This window comes from Rhinolophus ferrumequinum, chromosome 3 (genome assembly GCF_004115265.2).
Source record: "Rhinolophus ferrumequinum isolate MPI-CBG mRhiFer1 chromosome 3, mRhiFer1_v1.p, whole genome shotgun sequence".
Classification (NCBI taxonomy): Eukaryota; Metazoa; Chordata; class Mammalia; order Chiroptera; family Rhinolophidae; genus Rhinolophus; species Rhinolophus ferrumequinum.
Window position 1 is genome coordinate 92818419 of NC_046286.1, and position 27834 is coordinate 92846252.

Here is a 27834-nt window from a genome sequence, read left to right on the forward strand (position 1 = left end):
GATTTTGATAAACATCAAGGTGGAGAAATGACATTTTAAATAAGGAAGGGCAATAGCATCGTCCAGAAAGAAAGTGGGGTTGAACATGTTCAGGCAAGCCTGACTGGATTTTTATGGTGAGGAGGCTAGTGAGAAATAAAAGTACGTGGATTTAGTGGAATTCTGCTCTAGGCTCCATAACCCCTAAAGGGGTCTGAGGATAGAATTTAGAGGAATCCATGCATTTAGGTGAGGGAAAACAATCACTAACAATAACCTCAACTGAAACTTAGCATTTCTTTCTATAACCGTAGTAGTAGAAGTAGTAGTAGTAGTAATGGTGCCTGTGACTTTATTATTAATACAAAAAGCAGCATTTTCATACTAATTTACGATTGTGGGTATCTCTGAATATAATGCAGATTACTACTTCAAAATTATAGTTGTTATTAGACCCTTGCGACGACGTTTTATTGTGTTGAGTGTTAGTAAAAGTGTTACTGTGTTAATATATCACAAATACGGATTTTAAAAACACTTGGTAACTGTTGCGACATAATTGGTTTTCTTTGTAATTATGTATTTTAAGCATCTAAAACCATTCATATTTTTAAAATTGACTATATTTCAGTAAAATTGGCTTTCTTTGTAATCCTATGTACTGTGTTTTATGCATTTAAAACCATTCTAAGTGGGAATCTGTAGCTTTTTCCTGACTGCCTAAGGAGTTCATACCAGATTTGGCGAAACCAATCTGGAGAAGCCCTTGAAAACCATACCAGTGAGTTTTAGTTGAAATGATAAGCAGGGGAGGAGCCTAGTAAATTTTTAATTTGTTTGTTTTAATTACAGAATAAGTATAATTTAGAAATTTTTAAAATTTCATTACTTTTGAAAAGAGGGAGGACCTCTTTTTAGTTTACAACTATAGATAAACTAAGGTTTCAAAGGTAGCAGAAACACGTCTATAATCCCACAATCACCTTTTGTTACCTCTTATTGTATATCTTCCAGTTCATTAAGTTCTTGTGCAAGGCAGTGAAATATTTAAAGTGGTTCTATAGGAGTATCTCCTAATCTGCTATCCTGTGCTTGATAGGTCAGGTGAGAAGCCCTTGGTAGTGGGGGGAGGTAAGCTGTGGGGCTTGCAGATGTTGGTTGGTTGGGATAGTGGGGTAGCAGTAGGAGTGGGGTAGGATTGGCAATTCTCAGTGGTGTTTGGAAAGGACTTACAGGACTTGGTGGTGAATAGTGGAGCTGACATGCATGGAGTGGTGTGAGGGAAAGAAGTGTAAGAATAGGGTGCTAAATTAGGATTCTTGGAATAATTTGTGCAGGTTCACAATACCTTATCTGACACCCAGCGGCCAACTGTGTTTTGGAATTAAAACTTTTTTAGTTAACATGGCATATATATTGTATATAATATAATGCCCCCAGCAATGTCTGAGGCATCACCCCGTAATTAAACACTAATATTTCTGCAGTGAAACGTGGAAATACTGTGAGCAGGCTAATAAAGCCTTCAGATAGCCTCACGTCAGTTCAGAGCAGATTTTTGCCACGATCAGGTGAGTTTTGACATGAAGTTTCATGCAAAAAATATTTTCAGAACTTCTTAGATTTCAGTGCCGTGAAAGGATTGTAGACAGTATTGACCAGCATCCAGTGAGGAGAGTGTCGGTAATTTGTGTTTTAAGGAATGATCGTTATGAAATGGGTAGGATTTGAAGGAGTTGAGAACAGTAAAGAAAGGCAAGAGAAGACTTGAGGTAACTTCAGTTTTCAGGCTAAAAAAGAGAATTGCTACTCCTGATTGAAATGGGAAGTTGAGAAGGCCAGCTAGTTTGGGGAAGAGTTTAAGTCTAAACTTGCTTCACATGAGATTCCCCTTTTATTTTCCATGTATTCCATATGGGTATGTAAGCTGAAAAGTTCAGATATATTAGAGTATAAAATTTCTTTTTAAAATGAGCTCTTGATTTTCAGAGCCTTGTGACTCTGATGTTGAGATATTTAAAGTGTTTCTGGGTTGGGAGCAGTTGGAAAGGTCTTGTGGGCCTGCTCACCTGGAAAACTCACCAAAAGAAGTGGAGTGAGGTTCTTGTCCCCGAACAGGATTCTTTTGTGTATAGTTGAATCATTAATATGGCCGTATTTTAATGATGCAGATATATTCAGAAGTAGTCATTGTTGCAGCAGCAGAGGTAGTTACTAACATGTTTTGAATGCTTACCACGTGCTGTGCACTGACCCAAGTGCTTTGTAGCAGGCGGCCTATTGGAATCTGTTTCTGCCTTGTAGACTGTCATGACATCCGCCTAGGTGGGAAGGATTAGCAGAGGTAGTGGTATGATTTTTGATTCCCAGTTCACTTCAAAAATCTGGAATATAGATAATTAATGCATGAATATATATAATTGAGTAGGTTTTAACTGGAGTGCTGTTCTGTGATTTTTTTTTTTTTAATCTACTTGGACAGACTTAATATGTTGATACTGTCATGTAAATAAAATGTCTTAGAAATAGGGACAAATCTTTCTTTAACACAAATTAATTAAGGTCCAGTAATTACACTTAAAATTAATTACTTCATATTTACTGTTTATAAATGTATGAATTTATTTGGTGATTCATAAGTTTAAAATAGGCAAGTTTTATCTTAAACTTGTATTCAAATTCTGCTACCAACTTGTATGATTTGAACTTTGTTTTTCTTCTATTAGATAAGGGCTAGATAATCTAGAAGACTTCTTTCAATATTGAATTTTATAATTCTAAATGTTTATGTTTCATTAAGTAGAATAGAAAGCTTAAACTACAATTTAAAGGAGATTCTTCTTAGATTATGCTATAAGTGTAGATGAGATGCCAGAAAAAGTGAGAGAATGAATGTCATAACTTTGCACCTGCATTCTTTTGACAAACATTAAGAAGACACATGGAAATAAGGATCCTGGGAAATTATAAGAATGTGTAGTGTTGACGAGAAAAGTTTTCAAGAAGAGGATGATCGGTAATCTTAAATTGGAATCAATCAAGTTAATCCAATACAGAGCAAGGAACCCTGGACCTAGAATTAGAAAGCCACAAATACATTTCTGCCCTACCTCTTCTGCTTATTGGGCGTTTTGATAATCAGTAAATTATTTACTATTCTGAACCCTGCAAAATGAGAGTAATAACTACCTAGCCTTCCTTGGTAGTTTTTCAAAAGGATCAAATGATACGATGAATTAGAAGTACCTAATAAAATTTAAAGATATTCTATGAACTTGTTATTGCAAAGTGGTGGATGAGGAACCTTACGAAGTTATTGGATTTGGTGATTTGAATAAAAGTATTCAGCAGAGAAGTTTGGCAAGGCCTGACTGGTAAGAGATAAACAGCCTGGGACAGCGTACTCATTCCTTCCATTGCTATTGCAGTGCTTTGTCTGCATGTTTGTGTTTCTTCCTGGATTAGGAGGAGGTAGAGGGCAGGAACTGCAGCTCGTTCTCTCTTTCCTCAGAGCTTTGAATTAAGTAGCAATTTTAATAAATAGCATTGGGAATGATACTTGCTAAACAAGTCTTAACTGGTAAGGAAAAATTTTGTGGTACGAGTGAGTGAGTGTATGGATGTTTAAGATGGTTAAGACTTAAACATGTTTGTAGGTTGAAGGGAGATATTGAAAAGAAGGGGCATTGATTTCCTCAAGGAAATGTGAAAGAAAGGGATAGGATCTGGGGCCCAAATGAAGATACTAAGCTCACTAGTAAGAGACTGTTCCCGGCAAAAAGCAGCAGACCCAAGAGGTTTTACCATTGAATTCTTTAAAACATCAAGCACCAGATAATTATTTCAGAACATAGAGGGGAAAAAAAGGAAAGCTTCCCAGTTATTTTTACAAAGTCAGCGTAACATGACAAAATATGAGCATAAAAGACGGTTACGTACCAGTCTCTTAAAAGTTGATGCAAAAATACTGTAAAACTATCAAATGGAATCTAGCATTACGTTAATAGAATAATACTATAACCAAGTAGGATTCACTCTAGGAAAATAATATGATAAATTTAATTAATTCGTATTAGGTCAGAGGGCAGTATGAATATCTTGAGGGATATCAAAAGAGGAACTCAACACTTATGTCTGATAAGAATTTTTCGTTAAACAAGAATAAATTAATATACCTAAGATTTTATATATCTCAGATGAGAAGTCAGTATTTTTTATGGTAATATACTAGGATTCCTATTTTAGTATTTAGTGAAATGTGAAATTCCTCTTAAAAAAAGCATGAATCAAAAAAAGTCTGGCCAGCATTACCATTACATAACATTGTTTTGGGAATGGTGGCCAATGTAATTAGGAAAAAAAAACAAAATAGGAGATGTAACAAAACAGAATTTGAAAGGAAGGCAAATTCATTATTTGTAAATGACACTGTATATGTGGAAAAGGCAAAAATCAACCGAAACATTATGAGTAATGAGATTGCAGTATGACAGCTAGTTGATCTAAAGCGTTTATTTTTTTCTTTGTGGGGGGGAGGACGGCCTTTAAACTGAAAGCCTATCCATATAGGTTAATGAATGGGCATCCTCATTCGTGAATTCCTTTTTTTTTTTTTTTTTTGCTTTCTTGGGAATACACAAACTTAATTTAATCTTATTTCTATGTAAACTGCAGTCTATTTTTTTTTTTTAAGATTTTATTGGGAAGGGGAATAGGACTTTATTGGGAAACATGTGTACTTCCAGACCTTTTTTCCAAGTCAAGTTGTTGTCCTTTCAGTCTTAGTTGTGGAGGGTGCAGCTCAGCTCCAGGTCCAGTTGCCATTGCTAATTGCAGGGGGCACAGCCCACCATCCCTTGCGGGAGTCGAACTGGCAACCTTGTGGTTGAGAGGACGCGTTCCAACCAACTGAGCCATCCGGGAGCTCAGCGGCAGCTCAGCTGAAGGTGCTGTGTTCAATCTTAGTTGCAGGGGGCGCTGCCCACCATCCCTTGAGGGACTCGAGGAATCGAACTGGCAACCTTGTGGTTGAGAGCCCACTGGCCCATGTGGGAATCGAACCAGCAGCCTTCGGAGTTAGGAGCATGGAGTTCTAACCACCTGAGCCACCTGGCCGGCCTTGCAGTCTATTCTGAATAAGACACTTTTCATGTTAATTTTTAAAAACTATTTTGAAATAAAGTTGCAGCAGTGAATATATTTAGAGTAACTTTAAGGGAAAAAAATTTTTTTTTAATTTCTTGTGGCTTGTGATACTTGCTCGATTACTTGGTAATGCCAGAGAAGGTGTAATCTGATCTTTGAGCCATATTTGGTAAATAATAATTTTGTGTGGAACCCACTGTTCTATCAGTAAGAGGAAAATTATTGCACAAATGTAAGGCTTTTCTTTGCCGTTAAAGCATTTCCTGACTTAAAGACCCAAGTTATATGTTATATTGATTATTTTGTTTTTTAAAAAACACCGTGTTTCAGATCTATAACCTTTTAACAAGAGGTGTGTTGACAAAAGTGTTTTCTATTTGGAGAAGAATTACGTCTTCTTGTTTGCCACTAATTCTCTTTATATCCTAAATGTAAATTGCTATTATGTTTTTTATTCATCATCAGCTCTCAGAATTGAGCTCTCTCACACATTTGTTTTGTAGTTGTTCTGAAATCAATGATGATAAGTTGTTCTGAAATCAGTGATGTGATACAGATAAGTTATTTAAAACTAAACCTTGTTACACAGCTCTTGCTTTAGTATATATTAAAATGAAAACTTAAGTCTACCCATATATTTAGAACAACAAAAAAAAATGTGTTTCATTCTTTAGTGATGAAAACAATGTATTGAATACCTACTGTATGCCATGTCATGATAGTGCAGAGAGATTGGGGGTGGTGTCCCATTTCATAGAAAGAAAACTTCTGTAGTTTTAGTCCCAGGCTGTACTGAAAGCAGATTTGAACTTACATTTGTCTCTCCCAGATATTTTTCACCTACAACATACCATCCCAAAAGGTGAAAATACTACATTTTTCTTAAAAACTACTTTTATTTTTCTTTGTTGTGTTGCTAGTTACTAAAAATGCAGGGAGTTAATTAAGTTCTTTGTATCCTTGTCCTCACTATTTTTTTAGTCCTGTTAAAATCCTCACAATCTGCCATCATTTGGCAGTAGCAGAGAATTCAATTTATTTTGACTGCTATGGGATTCGTTTCTTGGAGAAACGACTTAGGGTGCCAGCTCACCAAGCATAAGGACATTGTTTCCAGGCCCTAGTAATCTAATTAGTACAGCAGTCTACCAATTTTAATATCCTACTATTTCTGTAACCTTTGTAGTTGCAAGTTTGTTTCTTTAATATGGACCTAACGAAATTTTTTTAAATCATTGAATCTATTTTGGTAAGGGAAACAAGAATTTCCAGTGCGGTTAAGAACCACATCTTATGAGCTGTTCTTTGCCTCCCTCTTTAAGAATTACCAAGTATTTTTTAAAATTGGAACTTGAAATTCAATTCATTGCTTGGATGTATCTAAAGTATTTCTTAAGAAACCTCTGAGAATTGATTTTAGGATATTAGGGGAGCAGTTAGAAGACAATTGGAAATAAGATAGCGAAAGAGCAAAGCAAAATGACCTGAAAATGAGGACTTTACAATTCCAGTTTTACCATTAAAAATGGGTTTATTGTTGTTTTTCTCTTTCTGTTACACTCTGTGGTCTCATGTTGGACAGTCTGTTGCTAAAAGCCACTAGAGATTTCATAAAGGCTACTGTTTAAATTTCTAGAATTGGGAGTCCAGAATAGAGTTGGGTAGATTAAAACAAATATAATGTAAATAGCGTCTTCTGGTAACTTATAATTTAAGAGATCCTTTTTCCACTTCAAAATATTTCATGTGAGAGACCTTGGGGACCGCCTCACCGCTATTAGACCTCATAATGTTATCTGGTCACGTTTCTTGTTCTGCCTACCTCTAGTTTACTCTAGTTTCTCTTCTGCTTTCAAGGCTCCAGACCCAGTTCCTGGACCTGCCCTGGAAAAGAAGTATCCAGTAGAGATGAGCTCACTGCAGTTACTTAATTAAAAATTTGTAAGCTGCAAAAATGGCAATGGGCCAACCAAGAACAGCTACAATTTGAATTTTTCTATTTCCAGGTATGCTAAAGACCATGGCACCGGTCAAGCTTAGTCTCTGTAACTGCCTTACCATGAAACCTGTAATAACCGAAACTTTGAAAACTTGTGGTCATCTTGCTTCAAAGTATAGTAGCATCCCTAACATCTAGGTAACTTGTGGCTAGTATTGACTTTAACATAACTTTTGTGTGAATATTTCTAATTTAACTTGTTTGCTAGTTGTAGGAAACTAATCCAAAAACAATTTAAGAAAAATAAATTTGAAATGCTATCAAGTTAAGCCCTGTAAGTGTACAAAAAGTAGTCTGGTCTTCATTGAGAAGTAAACATTAACAACAATAAAACTGTCTTCTTTTAAGAGGTTCACATATAATATAAATAGTATAGGGAATTAAATAAATGAAACTGGCTCTCCATCCTGAGTTCCTCATCTCTTCTGCACTATGAATGCCTTCACGTAAAGAGTTAGTTAATACACAGAATTGCACACCTGAAATCTATGTAATTTTACTAACAATTGTCACCCCAATAAATTAAAAATAAATTTAAAAAAAAAAGAGTTAGTTAATACAGTCTTCAGTAATTGGAAGTCATAAGTAAGATTTCTGGATAGAACCGAATAATGTATTATATAATACTTTTACATGAAGAATTTAGTTATAACTAATTTTAAACGTAAGTATAACTAATATTTGCTATATTTTTACTTGATTGCTCAAAAGAGACCAGACAATATGTCACAAGTAGTTGGAATTATAACAACAAAATTTTAAAAAATGTAACAACAAAACTGAAAACTGACGTTTCCTGCTGCCTTAGATTTTAACCAAGAGAAAACTACTTATGAATGATTAGAGGGTGGAGTTAACTTTTAAGGACATTTATTGCTTTTACCAATTTGTATAGATTTAGAAGTAGAATTAATCCACAAAAGGTGACTTTATTTACTAAATGCATAGATAACTCTATCTACTCATATTTTTGGATTTTAAAGTTCAATTCAGATAGGTTAGAGATTACCCAATATTGAACAGAGGAGTTTTATATTCCACTTGTTTTAAAAGATGATCCTGATATTCTAGCTTATGCTTTATATTCCTCCCTCCAATGTTAATGCATGATGAATTTAATGTCAGCCAATCTAGTCAGCACTAGGTCACTGGTTATATGCCACATTATTTGTTTGGTATTGAAAGAATTTTATCTCATTAAGTGTTGAATTAGGACTGGAAAAGGAACTACTACTAGAGCTATCTATCGGAGCATTACCACTGTTAGGTGAATGAAAATAACAAAGAGAGAATTACATCTGAATTTCAAGTCTTATTACTTATAATGAGCTATTAGTAATGGTAAAATCTTTCTGTATTAGTTAATGCAAATTGTGTTTGAAACACTGTGCTAGACATAGTAGGGATGTCAAAATGAATAAACCTTACTTTCTGTGAGCTTATAGACAAGTAATTTTTTTTAAGAATCATAATAGAGGTGCAGGCAGTGTACTTGAGAGTACCAGAGAGAATCAGTTTTGTGGGGAAGGTAATGTTTTCACTGAGCCTTGAAAGATAGAATTCTTTAGAGAGAGGAGTAAGAGTATTTCTAAGTTATGGAAATAAAAATTGTGAGCACTCCATTGTGCCTGGAGAAGAGGGGGGTACAGAAGGATATGACAAGCGATGGAGTTGTGTCATATATGCTTTCGAATATCAGGTGAAGGAGTTCGATTTCATGCAGTAGGAAATGAGAATCCACTGAAGATTTAGCATTGGTGCACTTAAAGCGAGTCTTTTGAAAAGCTGACTGGTAGAGTGAGGGTTGCTTGATAAAGTTAGAGATGAGGCAGTAGCAATACCGAATAAAGGACAACATTTATTATTATATGTGTCAGGCATTATGTGTGAAGAGTTTTACCTGCAATTGCTCATTTAATCCTTACTCTAGGGATGTTGCAAGACGTGATTGAAATAATACATGTTAAGTGCTGAGCCGTAGTGGTTATACTATAAGCTCAAAGAAAAGTTTCTTGTCCACCTTTTGTGTATGATAACTTTCTTTAAGAGTGTTTGTTGTGTTTATTGGGAGACTCTTAAGCTTAAGATAGTAACAATAAACTTATTTTTCTACTACCCCTTACCTCTTTTAAACATTTAAACCATTTCGTTGGTGGATGAGTACTACTTACTTAGTGTGAGGACTGTGTGTTAGTTCACGTTGAGTTAGCCTTTTGATGAAAGAAAAAAGGCACCTGGTCTTTTTTTTTTTTTTTTAAACAGTGGGTCATAAATTAGGAGACAAAGCGTAGAGATAGTTACTCATGGACCTAAACATACAAGCCCATATATAACATTTAAATTAAGACATAGCTGTAGATCTCATCTGTCAAGCATCCTGAAAATTGATAATTGTTACAGCTGTTAACTATATCAGTAACAGTTTCAACATAGATAACATAGCCTTTCAGTTATTTGAAAGTTCATATAGTTGGCTAAGTACAGGTACTTTCAAATAAGTCATTTCATTCTACTGTTACTCTCCTACCCACATATCAGAATACAAGTAATGTTACGTAGAAATATATAGGAAATAATTTTATAGGGGAAATATTCTGCTCTAATTGATCTCAATTGTTTATGATTAATTATACAAGTAATACATGAATATATATTCTTTGAAAGAAAAAAAGGAAAACATAACAGAGATGACTAAATCTCCTTGGACCGTCTTTCATCCATGGGTCCTTTTACCCAACCCCCTCTTCAAAATAATTAGTGATATCTTTTCAGAACCTTTCCTCTGCATTCATATAAAAATATCTGTTTAAAATGTATCTCTGTGGTATCTTTTTTAAAAAAATACAAAGGGTATTATTTACATGGGTTTTGCATCTTTTTTCATTCAGTAATGTCTTATAGGTCTTTCCGTATAATTATTTGTATATCTTACTCCACATAAAAAAAAGAGAGAGAGAGAGAGAAAACAGCTGCTTGGTATTCCTTAGTGTTACCATACAATAATTTATTTATTCATTTCTCGATGGACATTCAGGTTGTTTTTAGTAATACACACTGAGTTGACCATTCTTGTATGCTCCTCTTTAAACACGTGTTTGTCTCTAGATTAGATGTTTTAATTTATATAGACATAGGTAGAGAGATGAACTCTGGTACTTTATTATTAGTAACAAATTTCATTAACCCATCTCACAACTGATTGCAGTAGCAGTGGGTCGGGACACCACAGTTGTGAACACTGGCTTAGAACACTGATCTGCTGCTGACTTACTTGAAACTGGGTATCTCTCTTAACATGTCGTTTCATGATTCTCTTAAGTTAAAAAAAAATGGTGTAACATTTGTCTTCTCTGCTTCCTGTGTGGGGAGGATAAAATGAGATAACACATATGTGCAATAAGAAGTACAATATAAATATGAATTCTACTAGATTATAATCTCAAAAGCAGGGACTATATTTTATTCATCTTTGCATATTTAGAGCACATTGCTTGGCATGTAATGGGCGATGTTTGTGGAATGGATCCCAGAAATGGTGAACCAAAAAGTGGATATCTATGAGAAAGTTCCAGACCAGTAGAATTTTCTTAGATGTATCTTTTACATTATCTGAAATCTGTATATTTTGCAGTGAAAATTTCCCACCTTTTCAACCTCATTTCATTTCCCTGCTATACTACAGCCATAATTTCTCAAATTTATCATGTTCTTTCATGGCCTTTTCCCCAACACAGTTGTCAGTGATATCCTGCAAGACTTTTAGCATTCATCTCTTATGACTAAGCTCAAGCACTACATTCTTTGTGAAGTTTCTCCTGCCTGTCCTAATTCCTAAATTTTAGGCATTTCTTTCACTTGACCTTCATTGCAGCTTGCATACCTCTAATTGGCACAGACTGAATGTTGCTGTGAACGCATGCCTGTGTCTGGGACTTGGTGGAATGTCACAGAACCAGGGAGGGCCTAGAACTTCAGAGATAAATTACCTGAATTGAAAAAGGGAGAGGCATGTTGTTTTTGCTGACTTGTGGGATGCAGCATGCATGGTGCAGAGGAGGGCAGTTGCGATCTTCCATGATATGACCCTACCTACCCTAGTTCTTCAGCTTCATCTTGCATCACACTTTCTCCCTGTAGTTTCCCAAACTTACCATGCTGTATTCCTCCTTTAAGTCTTTCCCCAGGCAACTGCTTGTGTGTGAAATATTCTTTCCCTCTCACCTATCCACTTAGTGAACACATTTTTATCCTCCAAAACCCAGCTTAGCTGTCACCTTCTTTAATGTATCCTTTCCTTAAATCCTCCCCTTACCTTAGAATTCACTAGTCCCTCCTTGTTTCCCATTTCATCTGTAACAACTCAGTTACTACATTAATTTGTTGATATATTTGTCTTCTAAAATATAAAGTTTTTGAACATAAGCAACTATGCTTTTATTAATTTTAATATTTTCAGTATCCATTGTATAGAGTATGTAGTAGGCACTCAAGTTTATTGAGTAAGCAATATGTATATAATACTTATAAAAAATATATAAAATAATACATTAGAAAATATTTCATAAATAAAAATGTTAAGTAGATGATCACTTTTCTATAGTTTATATTTCATTAGGAAAGTCTTCCTAGATTTATGGATAAGTATTGTAGGATGAGATTTCTGGTTCTTTTTTATTCAGTTATACAATTTCAAATATTAAATTGAATATTCACCAAGGGTATCTATAATTGTTTGGAGAAATGTAAGATAGATTTATATATAATAAATCTGAGATATGAGTTTATGTACAGTTCTGAGATTATTTTTGACCATCTAACAAAAAATTCATTCACCATCACTATAGTAAGACTAACAGCCAACTATACAACATTCACAGTGTTAGATTTGAAAGACTTGCACATACTTAACAAAATTATTGTATCGTACATACTGTATTTTAGAAACTTGATTCAGTTTAATATGTTTTATCAGTTTTAACTTTGCTCACATTGAATTCTGAGTACTAGTATAGTAATGAAACGTTTTGTTTAAATGTTTTCCATTGCATATAGATTTTTATATTTTCTTTGTTAGCAGGATTAGCAATCTCCTGATTCACCAAAGTTGTCAAATTACCAATCAGGTGTTTTTGTATAATTTAAAAACTGCTGATTTAACTTTTTGTTAGTTATTAAAGGATTTAAGAGATCAATAATAACTATCCATTTACATTATGTCTAATTTATGCACTTAATCGTTACTCTCCCGGTGCATTAACACACAGCTAGCAGCTGGTCAGCAGTCTACTCTGGGGAAAAGTCAACTTGACATTAGAGGGTCATGACTTTAGAAAGAAGATGGGCAAAGTTATATGAGATAAGCAGGAAAACATAGGGCCAAGAAGAGATTGAAACTGCATGGGGATCAGTTGGTGAAACTTCTCATAACTTTCTCTGAATCTTCCTATCAAGATGCCATTTTTAGATTAATATTTTAACCAAATTATAATTTTCACATGTCATTGAGTTCATTGATTCATTACAAAAGTTTATGGTTGTTGTAAGATGAAAATTGGTTCTTTCAAGTGCTTTCATTATCTTTCCCTTTTTTCCCCTTTTTCCCATAAATAGGAACTTACTGTCATGTTTAGGTTATGTTTTTTGAAGATAATATTTATGCACAGGGTGGATTATCCAGAAATTATAGTGGGGGGTGCACTGAATGGTAACTTTGTTTTCTTTCGTAAAGCCTTAATGTATTGGAAAATAATAATGGGCTATGAATTGGAAAATACACAAAAAGGTAGTTATATAATATGTTTTGATGAATTATAACCATTCTGTCTTAGATTTGTTGCACTTTTCTTGATCCTTAGAAAATGGTAGCACTCACCACAAAACCACAGTGCATAAATTGCCAAGTGTGGCTGACTTGCACATTCCTTTTAGAAGAACTTATTACTGGTAAGCCTTTTAACCGTAAGAAATGGTCAACATTCATGGACTTGAGGCAGTATTAAATGAGAAAATTGGGAAGTTTTCTTTTTAATAGAACGTAGTGTGGATTATTGTTTCTTCAACTATTAATGTTTATTGTTTTTCTTTAGAAAGTAAATTATTATAGGCTTGTAAAGTTGAGAACCCATTTTTTGGTAAGGTAATCCTTTGCTCCCTTCAAGCTTTTAAATAACACTAAACCTGAATATAATAGTTAAAGTAAGTAACATTTAGATGATAGTTAAGTAAGTAACATTTAGATGTTTGTTATTTTACTTTTTATTTTTTTGCAAATAACTGGTTAACTATGTAAAATGATTCAATATGACAGCTGTTTTATGCTAAAGGTTATGCTAAAGATGGAGTGTAATTATCTTGTTTTTAATCTTAAATGGTGATAGTATTTGAATTTTAGATTTTTAATTACATAGCTTTAATTCTTGGACTTCAACTCTTAGGAAAATAAGTGATACAGATTTTGGGGGGAAAGTTTGCTTTGCCTTCGTAAAGTTGTAACTGAAATATAAATTGTAAATATAAATTATATTCTATATAAATATAAATTCTATATAAGTTCTATTCTAAATATAAATTCTATTGTAAATATAATTCTAACAATTTTCTTTTAAAAGTAATTTTGAAATTTTCCATGTTCAATTAATGACATTTGTTAATTCTTTTAAAGTTAATCAAATGTGAAGTGCATCAGCTATTACCTAACTGGCAATTAATGAGATACTTATATAATACATCAATAATGTAACAGATGTTTAAAATAGAGTGTGTAATTAGGGAAGTAATATGATTTTTTTTCTGGTTTAATCCTAAAATCTTAAGAGGCTGAAAAGTTTCAAAACTTTAATTTTTAAAATTACAGCATCATTCATCTATTTTTATTTCATATGAATGCATCTTTCTATGAAGAAGATATTCTTTAAGAATAACTCACTGCACAGTGTGATAATGTCAGCCAATCCACAGAACAGACACATTATAATTAGTAATAAGAAACTGTTAACATCATATTGACAACCAAACAGATTAAGTTGAAACATTCTGCCTTCCTGTTAGGCATCCTGGGGAAGTTAGTGTCAAGAGTTGTTGAGGTCAGAGGGGCTTTGCAGTACAGACAGTTCTGTTAAAATTTGACATATGTTGCTTCCAAAAATCACCATGCTTTGCAAATTGTAAAAAAAGAGAGAGAGAGAGAGAAGAAGAACCCACAGGGCTTATAGAAAAAATTGAATTTGGGGTACAACACTCAAAAACTTCATCAATGAATATTTTTAAAAGATAGGAACCTTAAAAAACCATGGTAGTGTATTTTTATAAATGTTAAATGGTTAAGAAATATGTAAATACTTATATAATATTTATCCAAATAAATACTGTTCTTTGCTCTGAAAAAGCCTGAAGTTTGCTTATTGATGTGGCAGATTGTTATTGTGAAGTAGTCAAAGAAGGGTTTTCTGAAATAAGAAGGAAAGTTGTAACACAAGATGTGGATAAGTGTAACTGACTGCAGGCAGATGCAGTGAGCTGAAAGTAGCTAGCAGATAGATGTTTGAGGTGCGTTCGTATTTACGTGTTGTGTATGCATATGTAGCTTTGTTTCTGCTGAGTATGGTTTTCTTTATTCACCTAGTGTTTATCACAGACAGAATCACAGCAAAATTCGCTTAATGCTCACATTGTTTCCTAATACATCAATTGCATTGGAATAGATTTGCAGTGTCAAAACTAGACTGCTATCTCACCATACACCAAAATTAACTCAGAATGAATCAGAAACCTAAATATAAGACCTAAAACAATAAATTGCAAAGAAGAAAACATAGATAATGAACTTAAGAATCTTGGTATTAGAGAAGATTTCAAAGGCAAGGGAAGTAAAAGCAAAAATAAATGAATGGAACTTACCAAAGTAAAAAACTTCTGCACAGCAAAAGAAACCATAAACAAAGAGACTACCAACCGAATGGGAGAAGATATTTGCAAACAGCACCTCCAATAAGGGACTAATATCCAAAATACAGAGGATGCCAAAAAAAATGTATACACATTTTAAGAAAGGAAAAAACTATTAAAATTGTAATAAATATATACCGATAACAAAAGATGAATGCAAGTCACATTTGATTTCTGCAATTATAAGAGGTGCTCAAAGTGGTTCCCATCAGCGTCCAGACACTTCTGATTATGGCGAACTACTGCTTGAGCAATGTTAACCAGTGTCCACTTGTATACATTTTTTTGGCACCGCCCCCCCTCCCCCCGTATATAAAGAACTCATACAACTCAACAACAAAAAAAAACAATCCAATTGAAAAATGGGCAGAGGACCTGAATTGACACTTCTCCTAAGAAGACATACAAATAAATGGCCAACATATATGAAAAAATGCTCAACTTAACTAGCTATTAGGGAAATACAAATCAAAACCACAATGAGATACCACCTCATTGGAATGAGGTATTATCAACAAGACAAGTAATAACAAGTGTTAAAGAGGTTGCAGAGAAAAAGGAACCTTCATACACTACTGGTGGGAATGTAAATTGGTACAGCCACTATGGGAAACAGTATGGAGATTCCTCAGAAACTTAAGACTAGAATTACCATATGACCCAGCAGTCCGTCTTCTGAGTCTCTACCCCAAAAATTGGAAAATTTTTATCCACAAAGATATGTGCAGTACCCTAATGTTCATTGCAGCATTATTCACGGTGGCCAAGACATGGAAGCAACCAAAGTACCCTTCGATAGATGATTGGATGAAGATGCGGGACATATATACAATGGAATATTATACTCAGCCATAAGAAAAGGTGAAATACTGCCATTTGCAACAATGTGGATGGATCTCGAGATTATCATGCTAAGCGAAATAAGTCAGAAAAAGTTTGAGAACCATGTGATTTTACTCGTGGGAGATAAAACTGAAAGCAAATGAACAAGACAAACAAGCAAAATGCATAGACACAGGCAACAGTTTAGAGGTTACCAGAGGGTAAGGGGGGAGGTAAAAAAGGGAAAGGGGGGTCAAATATATGGTGATACAAGGAGATGTGGGTGGTGAACACATAATGCAATATATAGATGTAGCAATATACAATTGATACCTATATAATTTTATTAACCAATGTCACCCCAGTAAATTTAATTTAAAAAGAAAAAAACAAAGCATTATAGCAGCAGTGACTTACACCTGAGAGTTAGGAAAACACTTTAGTTTGGAGGGATAGATAATCCTTTTTTACAGTAGTCTTTAAAATCTAGATGTAGTCTGATGGGTATTTAGAGATTTATTGCAACAAATATGTACTAAGCATCTACTACTTTCCATACACTTTCTCAGTATTTAGGATATAGCAGTGAACAAAGTAGTCTCTACTTTGGAAGTAACATTACTTGTATAAAGAATTTGTTTATTGCCAAGGGTTGGTGTTAAGAGGTAAAATTGGACAGGTGTGTGAAAGAGGAAGTCTAGCAAGGAGTCTACTGGGCAGCAAAGCTTTTCTCTAACCTCTTAAATTACATACTTTTCCTAGGGTCCTATCCAATTCAAGATTCCAATAGTCACAGAAAAGATTGTCATCTCTAGATGTTCCTATGGAAACCAGAATTAAATTTTAGGATCGTATGTACAAGTATGTTCAAATGGGAAGAGCTCCTTACCTTCTTCCTAAGCTAAAGGAGACCCATAATGCAGTTGAGAAGTGAATTTTAGTTTTATATATTTCATCTTATTTCTCTTTGACATTCAACATGAACTATGCTTTTCTTTGTTAAAAGGATTAAATGTGTTCCAGTTAAATTTAATCATGTAAGAATGGGGCAAAGATAAAAGATGTGTATAGTTTTACATATTACTGACACGTCAGTGTTAGTGTGTGCCAAGGCCTTCTGTCATAAAGGCCACTAAACACTTGGAGCCTTGGTTGGCCTTTCTCGTCTTCTCCTGTAACTACTCCCCACCCAGAACTCCTTTTTCATAATCCCCTTCTTTTCTCCTGTCCCTCCTTCCTTCTTGTAGCCAGACAGGTGACTGACTCACTGTTTCAGAATGTTCCTAGTATTTGGTTGCCTTGCTTCATACTTTAACCTTCTTATTTCAGTACCCATGATTCAAGACTGCCCCTCTCAGCCCAGACCATGGCACCTATAGCACAGTTTATACCACTTATCTGGCACTTATGTACAACCTAGTATTGTTTGGCTTTTCAGGCAGCTTTGTCCAGTGCCCCAGTTACACAAGTTATTTGTCTGTATACATGGAAAAGGAAGACCTCAGCTGTTCAATCAACTCCTTCAATATTCTGCAACCAGAGTAGCATACAGCCCTGTTTGCTAAGGTTTTGTTCCTTTGTACTTTGTGGAAATTCATATTTAGACTAATTATTTCTTTCAGTGTTTGCATTTTTTGCTCTGGGCTAGGCAGGTGCAGTACAGTTAACTTGCACTGTGTTGTCACTAACCCTTGATAATTCTTTGAGTTGTTTTCTCCATTTTACAAAGAAGAAATAATATTACTACTGGATAACATTTACATAAGCTATTTTATTTCTTGTGGGCTTACTATGTGCTCTTTTTCATTATCTTACCTGTATTTCTCATTTAATTCTCATAATCATATGAGGTAGCTAACTACTCTATCATCACCATTTTATAGATAAAGAAACTGAGGCACAAAGAAGTTAAATGATTTGCCCAAAAAGACACTGCAAGTAAAAGGCAGATTAAATTTTTAAATAAATGAACACAAATTATAGCATCCTAAAATTTATACTTAACCAGCCATCATTATGTTTCAAATACTGTGTACTTTATATACATTTCCTCATTTAATTGACTCATATTATTAAATGAGACTGTGTCCACTAATGTAGAATTGAGGTTGAAATACTTAGCAATGTTAGGTTATCTCTGTTTTTAACTATTAGCATGTTCTTTTTCCAGAAAATTTTAGAAACAAATGGCTAAAGTAGAACACTGTTTCTTTAAATTCTACTCTTAGGAAATTCTGCTCTTTAGGAAAGTTTTAAGGCTGTGTATCAGTGACATTTAATTTATTCACTAAATTTTTTATAAGATTTTAATAGTAAAAGCCAATACTTGGACTATAAAGTGTGATTTTTATTCTTTTCTCAAAAGAGCAGTCATTTTGTATCTTTTCATAGGAAATGTCTCCATTTATTATTAGAAAGAATTTCCAGATTAAGTTATAAGGTATTTCTTGGCTTTCCTTTTGAATGTAAGTAGATACCTGTTTGTTTCAGTAATGTGTTTAGTGTAAAACATACCCACACAGACTACAGTTAAATATAGTTATTTTGCCTTGTCCTTAAAGTTTACTTTTAAGGATATAGAATGTAGGCTGTATGTCTGTCTTCCTTTTCAGCACTTAGAATACGTCATGTCACTATTTTCTGGCCTTTGTTTGATGATGAGAAGCCAGCATTCATTCGATTGTTATTTCCGTGTGTCATTTCTTTGTCTGCTTTCAAGATTTTCTTTTTCTGTGATTTTCAGCAGTTTGACTGTCACTCCTGTGTGAGGTTTTCTTTGGCTTTTCCTATTTAGGATTTGCTGATCTTCTTGATCAAGATCTTTTTGCTTTTGTTCTGTTTTGTGCGTTTTTTAAACAATCTCTGGTCAATTTTATTAAAGAAAAATTTTGCATGAATTACTTTTCACTAATCTGTTCTGGCATGCTTCTAATGATACCAGAATCACCTGAATCAATGATAGCCAGTTTGCATACTCTAGTATATTCCACATGCTATGCCAATTCAGTATTATTGCCACTGTAATGATGGACACCAGTTTTGGCCAACATGACATACATAATGTTCTGTTTCAGATTTCCTCAAAGCTGGGCAGTTGTAGGTAAGGATGACCAGTTTTACTTTGCCTTGTCTGATCATTTTCAGAGTTGGCTTTTATCCCAGCAGGTACTTTGCACTTTTCAAAAGGATTTGGGGGTCTGTAGTTGATCAACTCCACTGACTTTTTTGTCTTCTTTGCAGCCACCATCATCCTGCCTTAGGTACAGGATGGTCCCCAACCAAGAGCAGCCACCACGATATCTGGGGAACCCATCAAGATCTTTTACTAATTTGTATCTTTTACTAATTTGTGAAAAATTTTAGCCATTATTTCTTTAAATGCTCTTTTCTACCCCATTCTCTCTCCCCAGTCCTTCTGGATCTCCAATTACAGGTAGGTTAGAATTTCTGATACTTTCCCACAAGTCCCTGAGGTTCTGTGCACCTCTGACCCAATTTTTTTTTTTTCTCCATCCTTCAGGTTGTAGTAATTTCTATTGCTTTGTCTTCAAGTTCACTGACTCTTTCTTCTGTCATTTCCAATCTTTGGTTCATCCATCCAGTGAATTTTTTTTATTTCAGACATTTTATTTCACTTCGTGAATTTGCTTTTGGTTCTTTTTTTTTCTTTCAATATACTCCTCCCACGCCTCCTACCCCAATAGATCCAAGCATATTTGCTCTTACTCTTTGAGCATAGTTAAAATAGCTACTTTGAAATCCTTAAGATGTAATTCCAGCATCTGGGTCATTGGGCTTGGTCTCCGTTGGTTGCATTTTCTCTTGAGTATGGGTCAGTTTTTCCTGTTTCTTATGTATAATAATTTAGATTGTATCCTGAGCATTACGAATGACACGTTGTAGAGACTGTAAGTTCTATGATGTTCCTCCAATGAATATTGATGTTTGGTTGGTTTGTTTGCTTGCTTGCTTCTTTGTTTTAGGCAGTCAACTTGGCTGAATTCAAACTACAGACGGAAATCTCAATTCCATTATTTTAGCCACAGCCTGGCTGCTTGGAATCGCTCACATATGTGTAGTTTGTTGATCGGAGATGTGTGCAGAATGCATAGAATTTGGTGCTTCTCTTCTTTCTGTGATTTACTTAGTAGGTTGTGGTTATGCCAAAATCTATCCTTTGGTTCGTTAATCAAGTAAGACTGCAGGTTCTCTGTTTAGGTTTTAGCTATCTGCACCAACTGGGGCCTGCTGTCTAGCTAAAAGCCATTAAAAAAACTGAAAATCACCACTTCTTCTTCTCCACACCCCCAGCACCACCACCACCATCACCATTAGCCCATTGTTGTTTCTGCCTTCTGCCTTCCAGTAGTTGTTTTTTTAATACTTTGTTGTTTATAGTTGGTGAGAGAGTTGGTCCAGTAGGAACTACTTAGCCATTAGGGGAAGTAGAACCCCTAAAATAAAATTGTACATTTGAACAATTTCCTCATTTGTGTACTTGATAGTCTTCATTAGAAAAGCAAGCAAATGTGATGAGTTTTTCAAGGAACTTTAGAGATTTCTGAATATGTTTCAATAATGGAATAAATTGAAATTTATTTGCATGATTCATCTTTTAAATAATAAAAGTGATACTGAATTAGACTGAGCATTTACTTATTTGCTTCTTCCTCAAATTATACATTTTCAAATCTAGATCATTGGAAATTTGTTTTGAAGCAAGGTAATATGAAGAAACCATGCAGTAAAACCTTCATTTTATCAAATGTTGCATCTTTGACCTAGATCCGGGGACACAACAGTCAACTTCGAAGTTCTTGATCCTGTGGAGCTAACATTTTGAGGATAGATAAACAATAAATAAGTATATGTCAGGTATTGATAAATGTTACAGAGAAAAAGCAGCGTATGAGAATGTTATGGGAGCGTAGACACATATGGCATTACTTTAGATAAACAGATTGATCAGGGAAGCTGTCTCGGAGGAAGTGATATTTGATCAGAGACCTTAAGTAAGAGAGAGAGAGCCTTGTGAGTATCTGAGGGAAAAGTGCTCCAGGCACAAGGAGCGTCAAGTCCAAAAGTCGTAAGGGAGGAATGAGATTGACTTCTTTTTGAGAGATAACCAGAACTGAAGGAGCTCAGTTTAGAACTGAGGGAACAAGGAGAGTGAGAGGAGATGAAGTCCGAGTAGCCTCATGTTGTAGGGTTTTGAGCAGGGGAGTGATTGCTCTGATTTACTTTTCACAAAGATCACTCTGCTCTAATAGAGTCAGCGTGCAGATGGAGCAGAGAGTGAAGGCAGGGAGACCAGTTAGACCTTTGCTTTCAATTTAGGTGAATTAAGATGGTGACTTAGACAAAAACAGAAACAGAAGTGTGGAAAGTGGTAAGATTCAGAATCTTTTTTTGCAAATACAGCCAAAAAGATATGATGATGGATTAGATATGGAACGTTAGAGAAGGAGCAACTGGATGAATGATGTTCCTATTTCCTGAGATGAAAAAGACTGGGAAAGGGTTGGTTTGGATGGGGGGAAATTAAAAGTTTGATTGTGGACATACTAAGAATTTTAGCTATCCAGAGGGTATGTCAGGTAAGCAGCAGGCGATGTTAGTCTGGAACTCATGGGAGAGAACTCCCTTGGCGTTGGACGTAGAAATTTGCAAAGCCTCGTTTAAAGTAGTGTGTTTGGATGAGATTACCTTGAAGAGGAGTGTAGATAGAGCTGAAAAGAAACCCTAGATGTGAATCCATAGCCCACCAACATTTAGATGTCCAGAAGAGGAAGAGGATGTGACAAAGAAAGCTTGAGAAGAGCTGCTAGTGGGTAGGAAGAAAACCAGAAGAGTATAAATCTCAGAAGCCAAGGGAAGAAATTGTTTTAAAAATTCAGGGGTGGCTGCAGAGAGGTCAGGTAAGATGAGGGCTGAGGACTGCCCTTCAGGTTGGACAACCCAAAAGTCTATGACGGCTTTGAGAAGTGTGGTTTCAGTGGCAAAAAACTGTGATTGGGGTAGGTTTAAAAGAGATTAGGAGGAAGGAAATGAAGACACTTAAGTAAATGCAAATTTTTAATGAGTTTTAACCCAAAACAGGGAAGGAGAAGAGAAAGGAGCTCTTATAGCTTGAGTGAAGTCAAGGGTGTCAGTACTGTTGCATGTTTGTCACCCCTTAAATTATTTTTGAGTATTGTTGACTAATTTTCAGTACTTCTCTCCTGCAAGCATTTTGTAGGAATACTACTTTGCTAAAATTGTGTGTGTGTGTGTTTGTGTGTGTGTGTGTGTGTGTTACATAGAAATAGATTTGGGAAATCTGTAATGCAAACACCTTGGTTTGGCATTGCTTAACCTGTGAGATGTAACCAAGCTAAAGTCACATAAACAAAAGAATTAAGTAAAATTTAATCAAAGGATAATTAAAAAGCTGAAAGGCTTTACTATGCGTGATACCTAAGTGAGCTTTTATTCTGTTGAGGACTCGAGTTCTCAACAGAATAAAAATTTACTCAAAATTTACTCAAAAATATTTTCGTATCTACTGTTATTCTGAAAACTGTTTACAAGAGTGCAAGGTACTCAATAATGGACCAAAGAGACCTATATTCCTATATTCATACAGTTTACAGACTTATTTTTTTTAAGCTTATGTTAACGAGGTTGAAAGGGAAATATTACAGATAAGAAATTTGTTTTAAAGGGATTGTCTTATTGTTGAATTTATTCTAAAGTCAAATGTATTTTAATTATTAAGCAAATGCCATGATTTTAAATATATTAATATACTATTTAGATTTAATGTGCTTATATACCATTTAGATCCCAAAGAGGCTTTCAAGATTCAACATGATTTACATTAGGAATGAAAATAAGGTAGATAGTTTCATCTTGGCAACACATTCGAATCATTTGAGGAACTTTTAAAAATCCATATGCCCAGGCTGCTCACCAGCCAATTAAATCAGAACCTCTGGGGTTGGGGCCAAGCATTAGTGTTTTTTAAATACTAATTTAATAGAAACACGGGATGAAAGGCTACAAAGCCCCTGAGAATGAATTGATTACACACTTAAGGATTAAATATATCTGAAAATTAAGAGAAATATCAAATGTATTGGGTTATAGATCATTTTTAAATAAAGCATACAAAGTCATTTGTAGAACCAAACTTTTTCAGGATCTGAATTGTATGTGAAATAAATAAGAATTACTCTCCTCAGGCTGTCCTGTAATCATTAATAAAAATATTAGTAAAGTTATTCATTTTCCCCTTTTAAAAGAATGAGGGAAGACCACCTTGACAATAATTTCTTATTTGAATGCTTTTTGGCATAGTCATTATAAAGCATACGAATACATAGGAATTAGATGACAATTTAAAGTTTGCCATCAGGAGTTATAAACTGAAAATATAATATAAATATATGGAAACCATTGTAGTACTAAATATTTTTATAGTTTATATTAAGTGTTAGGTAATAACATATATTAAGCACCATACCCTTTTGTACTGAAATTTTAAATCCACAAAAATATTCATTCTATAATCAGTTCTCATTAAAATTTTTTTTCTTTCTTTCACAGAAAATGCTTGGACAGAAGAGATGAGTACTATTTCCACTAAGGCCTAGAATTGCCTACTGTACAAGTAGTCCTGATCAGGCAATATACGAATGGCCCAAGGAAGCCACCAAATTGATTTTCAGGTTTTACATGACCTGCGACAAAAATTCCCTGAAGTACCTGAAGTTGTTGTATCCAGGTGCATGTTACAGGTCAGTGTTCAATGATTTCTGAATTTATTAATACAAACCGGGTATTTTTCTAAACATTGGAAGAAAACTCTTTTATCTTCTTGTTGGCATTAATGTGCTATGATCAAAAGAGATGAGCTTTGGTGTCTGATAGTCACGTGGCCTTTAACAAGTTGTTTAGGCTCTGTACCCCATCTATAATATGGACAGTACCTGCCTTGTAAAGTAGATGTGAGGATTAAATGAGATCCCAATATAAAGCATTGATACACGGCTTACTCCTGCTATGAGCTTGATGCACTTTCTCCCCTCCTATTTTGCCAGAATTCCAGACCTTCATATGAAAGTGAGAAAATCATTAAATAGGAGTCAGGACTCTTGGGTTCTAATCCTAAATAGGCATCCCAAGCATATTTGGCAAGTCTATGCCTTATTTATACTTGTGTTTTCTTAGCTGTAAAATGAAGGAGATTGGCTAGACAATGCCTAAGGTCCCAAAAAAGGTTTTATATACGTGTATTCTTAATTTAATCTGTAAGGTTTCCAATTAATATCACTAAACACCTAATAAATTCTTACATGTTTCTTAGTATGTACAATTTTAGAAATCCATAATTCTAAATATTTAGTAATAGTTGTGCCTTCTCATTTGATTAAACTGGAAATCTTTATATCAAAAACTATTTTTCAGCTGTTAAAATAGAGATATAAAAAAGTAATTTGGGCTCAGATATATTTACTCTTCATAAATTATTTTTAAAGTTTGAAATTGTATGAAATTTTTAAAGACTCAGTATCTATACCTGATATCAAGTGACTACATTTTGTTAACGTCCTTATCACCTTTTATCTGTATATTTAATTGGTGCCTTTGTTCTAACCTACTTTTGGTCTCTGCCATACATCCTTCTCACTCTGCCAAAGTGTCTTTCTAAATGCAGATTTTATCATACGTTTACCTGGTTAGACCTCATTATTGTTCCCCATGCCTTCAGAATAAAGTTCATGTACCTAAACTTGGGAATCCTACGTGTGTGGTCGGAAATCCTGCCTCCTGCAGCCTGATCTCGAGTCCAGTCCTTCTTCCTCACAGCCTGTGTCATCCTCAGCTGATTGGAATTCTCCAAACATGCCTGGCTGTTTATATCGTATAGTGTTTAAAAGCATATGTTTTGAGTTAATAATATTGTATTATATACTTGAAATTTGCTAAAAGAGTAGATCTTAAGTGTTCTCACCACCAAAAAAAAAAGTTGACTCTGAGGTGGTGGATATGTTAATTAACTTGATTGTGGTAATTTCACAATGTATACATATATTAAATCATCACATTGTACATCTAAAAAAAATCACATTGGACAACCTGAATACATACATTTTTTTATCTGTCAATCATACCTCATTAAAACTGGGTGGAAATAAATAAAAATAAAATTTTTAAATAATAATAAATAACATATGTTTTGGTGCTAAACTTGAGGTTTTGACAATTATGATCCCCTCATTTTTGATAGTATGATCCCCTAGTTTTTCTCAGCTGTACAATAGGAATAAAAAACTTCACAGAGAATTAAATGTGATAAAGCAGATACAGCAACTACTAGGATACCTGACTCATGAGTGCTCAATAAATGTTAGCATACAGTACTGATAACAGTAATAACAGTAGAAGACCCGTAATAAATATTTGGTAAATGAATCAGAAGTCCACATTTGTTAATATATGATGCGAAAAAATAAAAGGGGGGGAAGTAATAAGAATGGAGTCAGAAGTTAAAGAAAATGTGGGGAGGAGCAGAGATAGTGGGAGAAGTTACCTCGAATAGAACACAGGTACCTTTTCCTAACATTTCAAATAGCCTTTTGTGATAAAATAAGACTATACTGAGTGTTCACTGAGTCTGAAAAATACTGTTGGTTCTTCCATAAAATTTTATAAGACTTAATTTTGAAAGAACTGTCCAGAACACTTGTCCAATAGCACAGCTATAGAGATTTTCAGGTACCTTAACAGGGAGTAAAATATAGAGCCTTTTGTAGAATTATTTTAAATATTTTCAAAAAAATAAGGAGCTCTGTGTACTCTTACAGAATGATCTTCAGGAGGATGTATTAAGAAAACAAAACGCAGATCAATATATATACATGAGAGCAGAGGGAATATATATGCACACACATGCATATTTGCCCATGTTTACATAAAGAAATACATACTATAAGGATTAAAAACAAAATTAATAAAAGGTGGTTACCAATAGTGGGCAAGAGGAACAACACAGATGGGGATAGAGATAAAAGTGAGATTTCTAAACATGTCTTTTTGTGTCGTTTTGCTCTGAGTAAATGAATTGCCTATTTTTTAAAAAAAGTAAACTAGCATATTTTCAACTTTATCAAAAAATAGATGATTTTGAATTCCCTTTGGGCACACAGTATTATCACCTTCATCATGTTAATCTCATTTTACAAAAACGAGCCTCCCTACAGTGTGCTTCCCAAGACAGAGTGATTACTAAAATGAAGCCTGTTTGCTGGCAAATTACTTAGAAGGCAGACCACACTCTTATTTTGAGTTAATAATCATTCTGGGCGTCTAAGTAATGTGCTTTTTAGCTGATATAATAAGAAATGCAACAAGAAAGGAATAGGGAGGGCCTGTTTGGGGATACATCTAGGCTGCAAGTCTTCCCAAATTTGGAGAAACATTTTTTTAAACTGTAAAGGTAAATTAAGCTACCTCTAAATGCAGTACCTCTTGTTTGGTGACAGCCTTTCTTTTGGGAGCAGCTCTCCCTTTCTCAATTGGGTAGGCCTCAGTCCTTCCTCTGGAGAAATCCTACATATAATATACTGGTTTAGAACTTTTCTAAATGAAAAAGAACATAGTATACAAAATATAAGAAGTTAGTAGTTAAAGGATCATGCCCCGCTGCCATTTGTGTACCTGTTGTTAAACGTCTTGCTTCTTGGGAGAAGAGAAATATCTACCCTCTGTTCTCTTCTTGACTTCATTTATTGCTCAGATCCCTGTTTCTGGAACTATCACACAATTTCCTTGTGCTGTGGATTCTCTTAAGATAGCTATATTATCACCAGGTGTAATTCATACTTTAAAATTTATTAATATTTGGTGATTAAACCTTAACTTAGAATAGTCAAGGTTGCAGAGTTGGCACTGATTTTTTTCTATTTCTAACTGAATTTTTCACTATTCTTTAATTCTCTTAATATGATTAAATCTGTAAGTTTAAAATTGCTGTTTCTTTTGAAAGTAATGCATTAAGTAGTGTTCATTCAGTATTTGTAAGACTTAATATTTTAAGTATTATATCCTCAGATGACCTCCACCTGTAGTCCTTATCCATATTTCTATTAAGACAACTACTAGTCTGTATTAATTTGTGTACCCATTAATCTCCTCCACTGGACCATGAGATCCTTACGAGCAGTGGTTCTAGTCCTTTCTACTTACCTAATGGGTACTCAGTAGATAACTGGTTGAAGGAGTGAATGAATGAAAGTTTGAGGAGAATGATCATAGTGTATACTTTGATACTGTCTGTAAACTCCTTGTCTGTATAAGAAGCTTGGGAAAGAATGAAAAAGGAACTGAAACTATGATTCAGATTCTTTTGTTGCTTGAAGAGAATGCAGATTTGTATATATACAAAAAAGCAATGATTCTCGACCTTTTAAAAACTCATCCTCATTTTGATACACTTAAAACAAGTCTCTACGGTTTCCCAGTAAAGTAACCAGGGATTCTTTGAGAAATAGTTGATTTTAGATCTGAGGTAGGAAGTATACAAGACAATATGGACATCTTGTCATTATCAGAAAACAAGGAAGTTACGAAAGACTCCTGCGTTCATGTCCTGTGTACACAGGAACCCCCTTGAAGTCATTCCCACTAGCCTAAAGATAGGCTACAATGACCACAATCAGTAGACACAAAATGTTAAAGATACTGGCATTTACAATGATACGAAAAATATATCTTAGTCACCTTCATTACTCTAAAAATCAATTAAGAGAAAGAATTTATCCTGCTTCATCTGTGCAAAGAATAACCAAATAGTTGAAGAGAGTGAGTTCTCTGAGGAAAAATTGCTTCTAATACATGAAGAAGGAACCTTATAATGGGGGTATCATCAATATCACCCTTTTCGCAACCCCTAATGAAATTAA

The 27834-nt window shown here is 34.4% G+C and overlaps 1 protein-coding gene and 1 pseudogene across 3 annotated transcripts in view; one reads left to right on the plus strand and one right to left on the minus strand.

The window, feature by feature from the left end:
- TAB2 (TGF-beta activated kinase 1 (MAP3K7) binding protein 2) overlaps positions 1 to 27834 on the plus strand; it is a 77911-nt gene that overhangs the window by 18282 nt on the left and 31795 nt on the right. For 2 of the 3 annotated variants that reach the window (XM_033102521.1, XM_033102522.1), the window contains exon 2: positions 23477 to 23667. In XM_033102521.1, coding sequence (XP_032958412.1) covers positions 23566 to 23667 — 102 coding nt within the window. In that variant the 5' untranslated portion in view covers positions 23477 to 23565. Of the gene's footprint in view, positions 1 to 6981; positions 7131 to 23476; positions 23668 to 27834 lie in introns of all 3 variants that reach the window. The other variant, XM_033102520.1, reaches the window with a different exon arrangement.
- On the minus strand, positions 18787 to 19337 carry LOC117020205 (60S ribosomal protein L30-like; annotated as a pseudogene).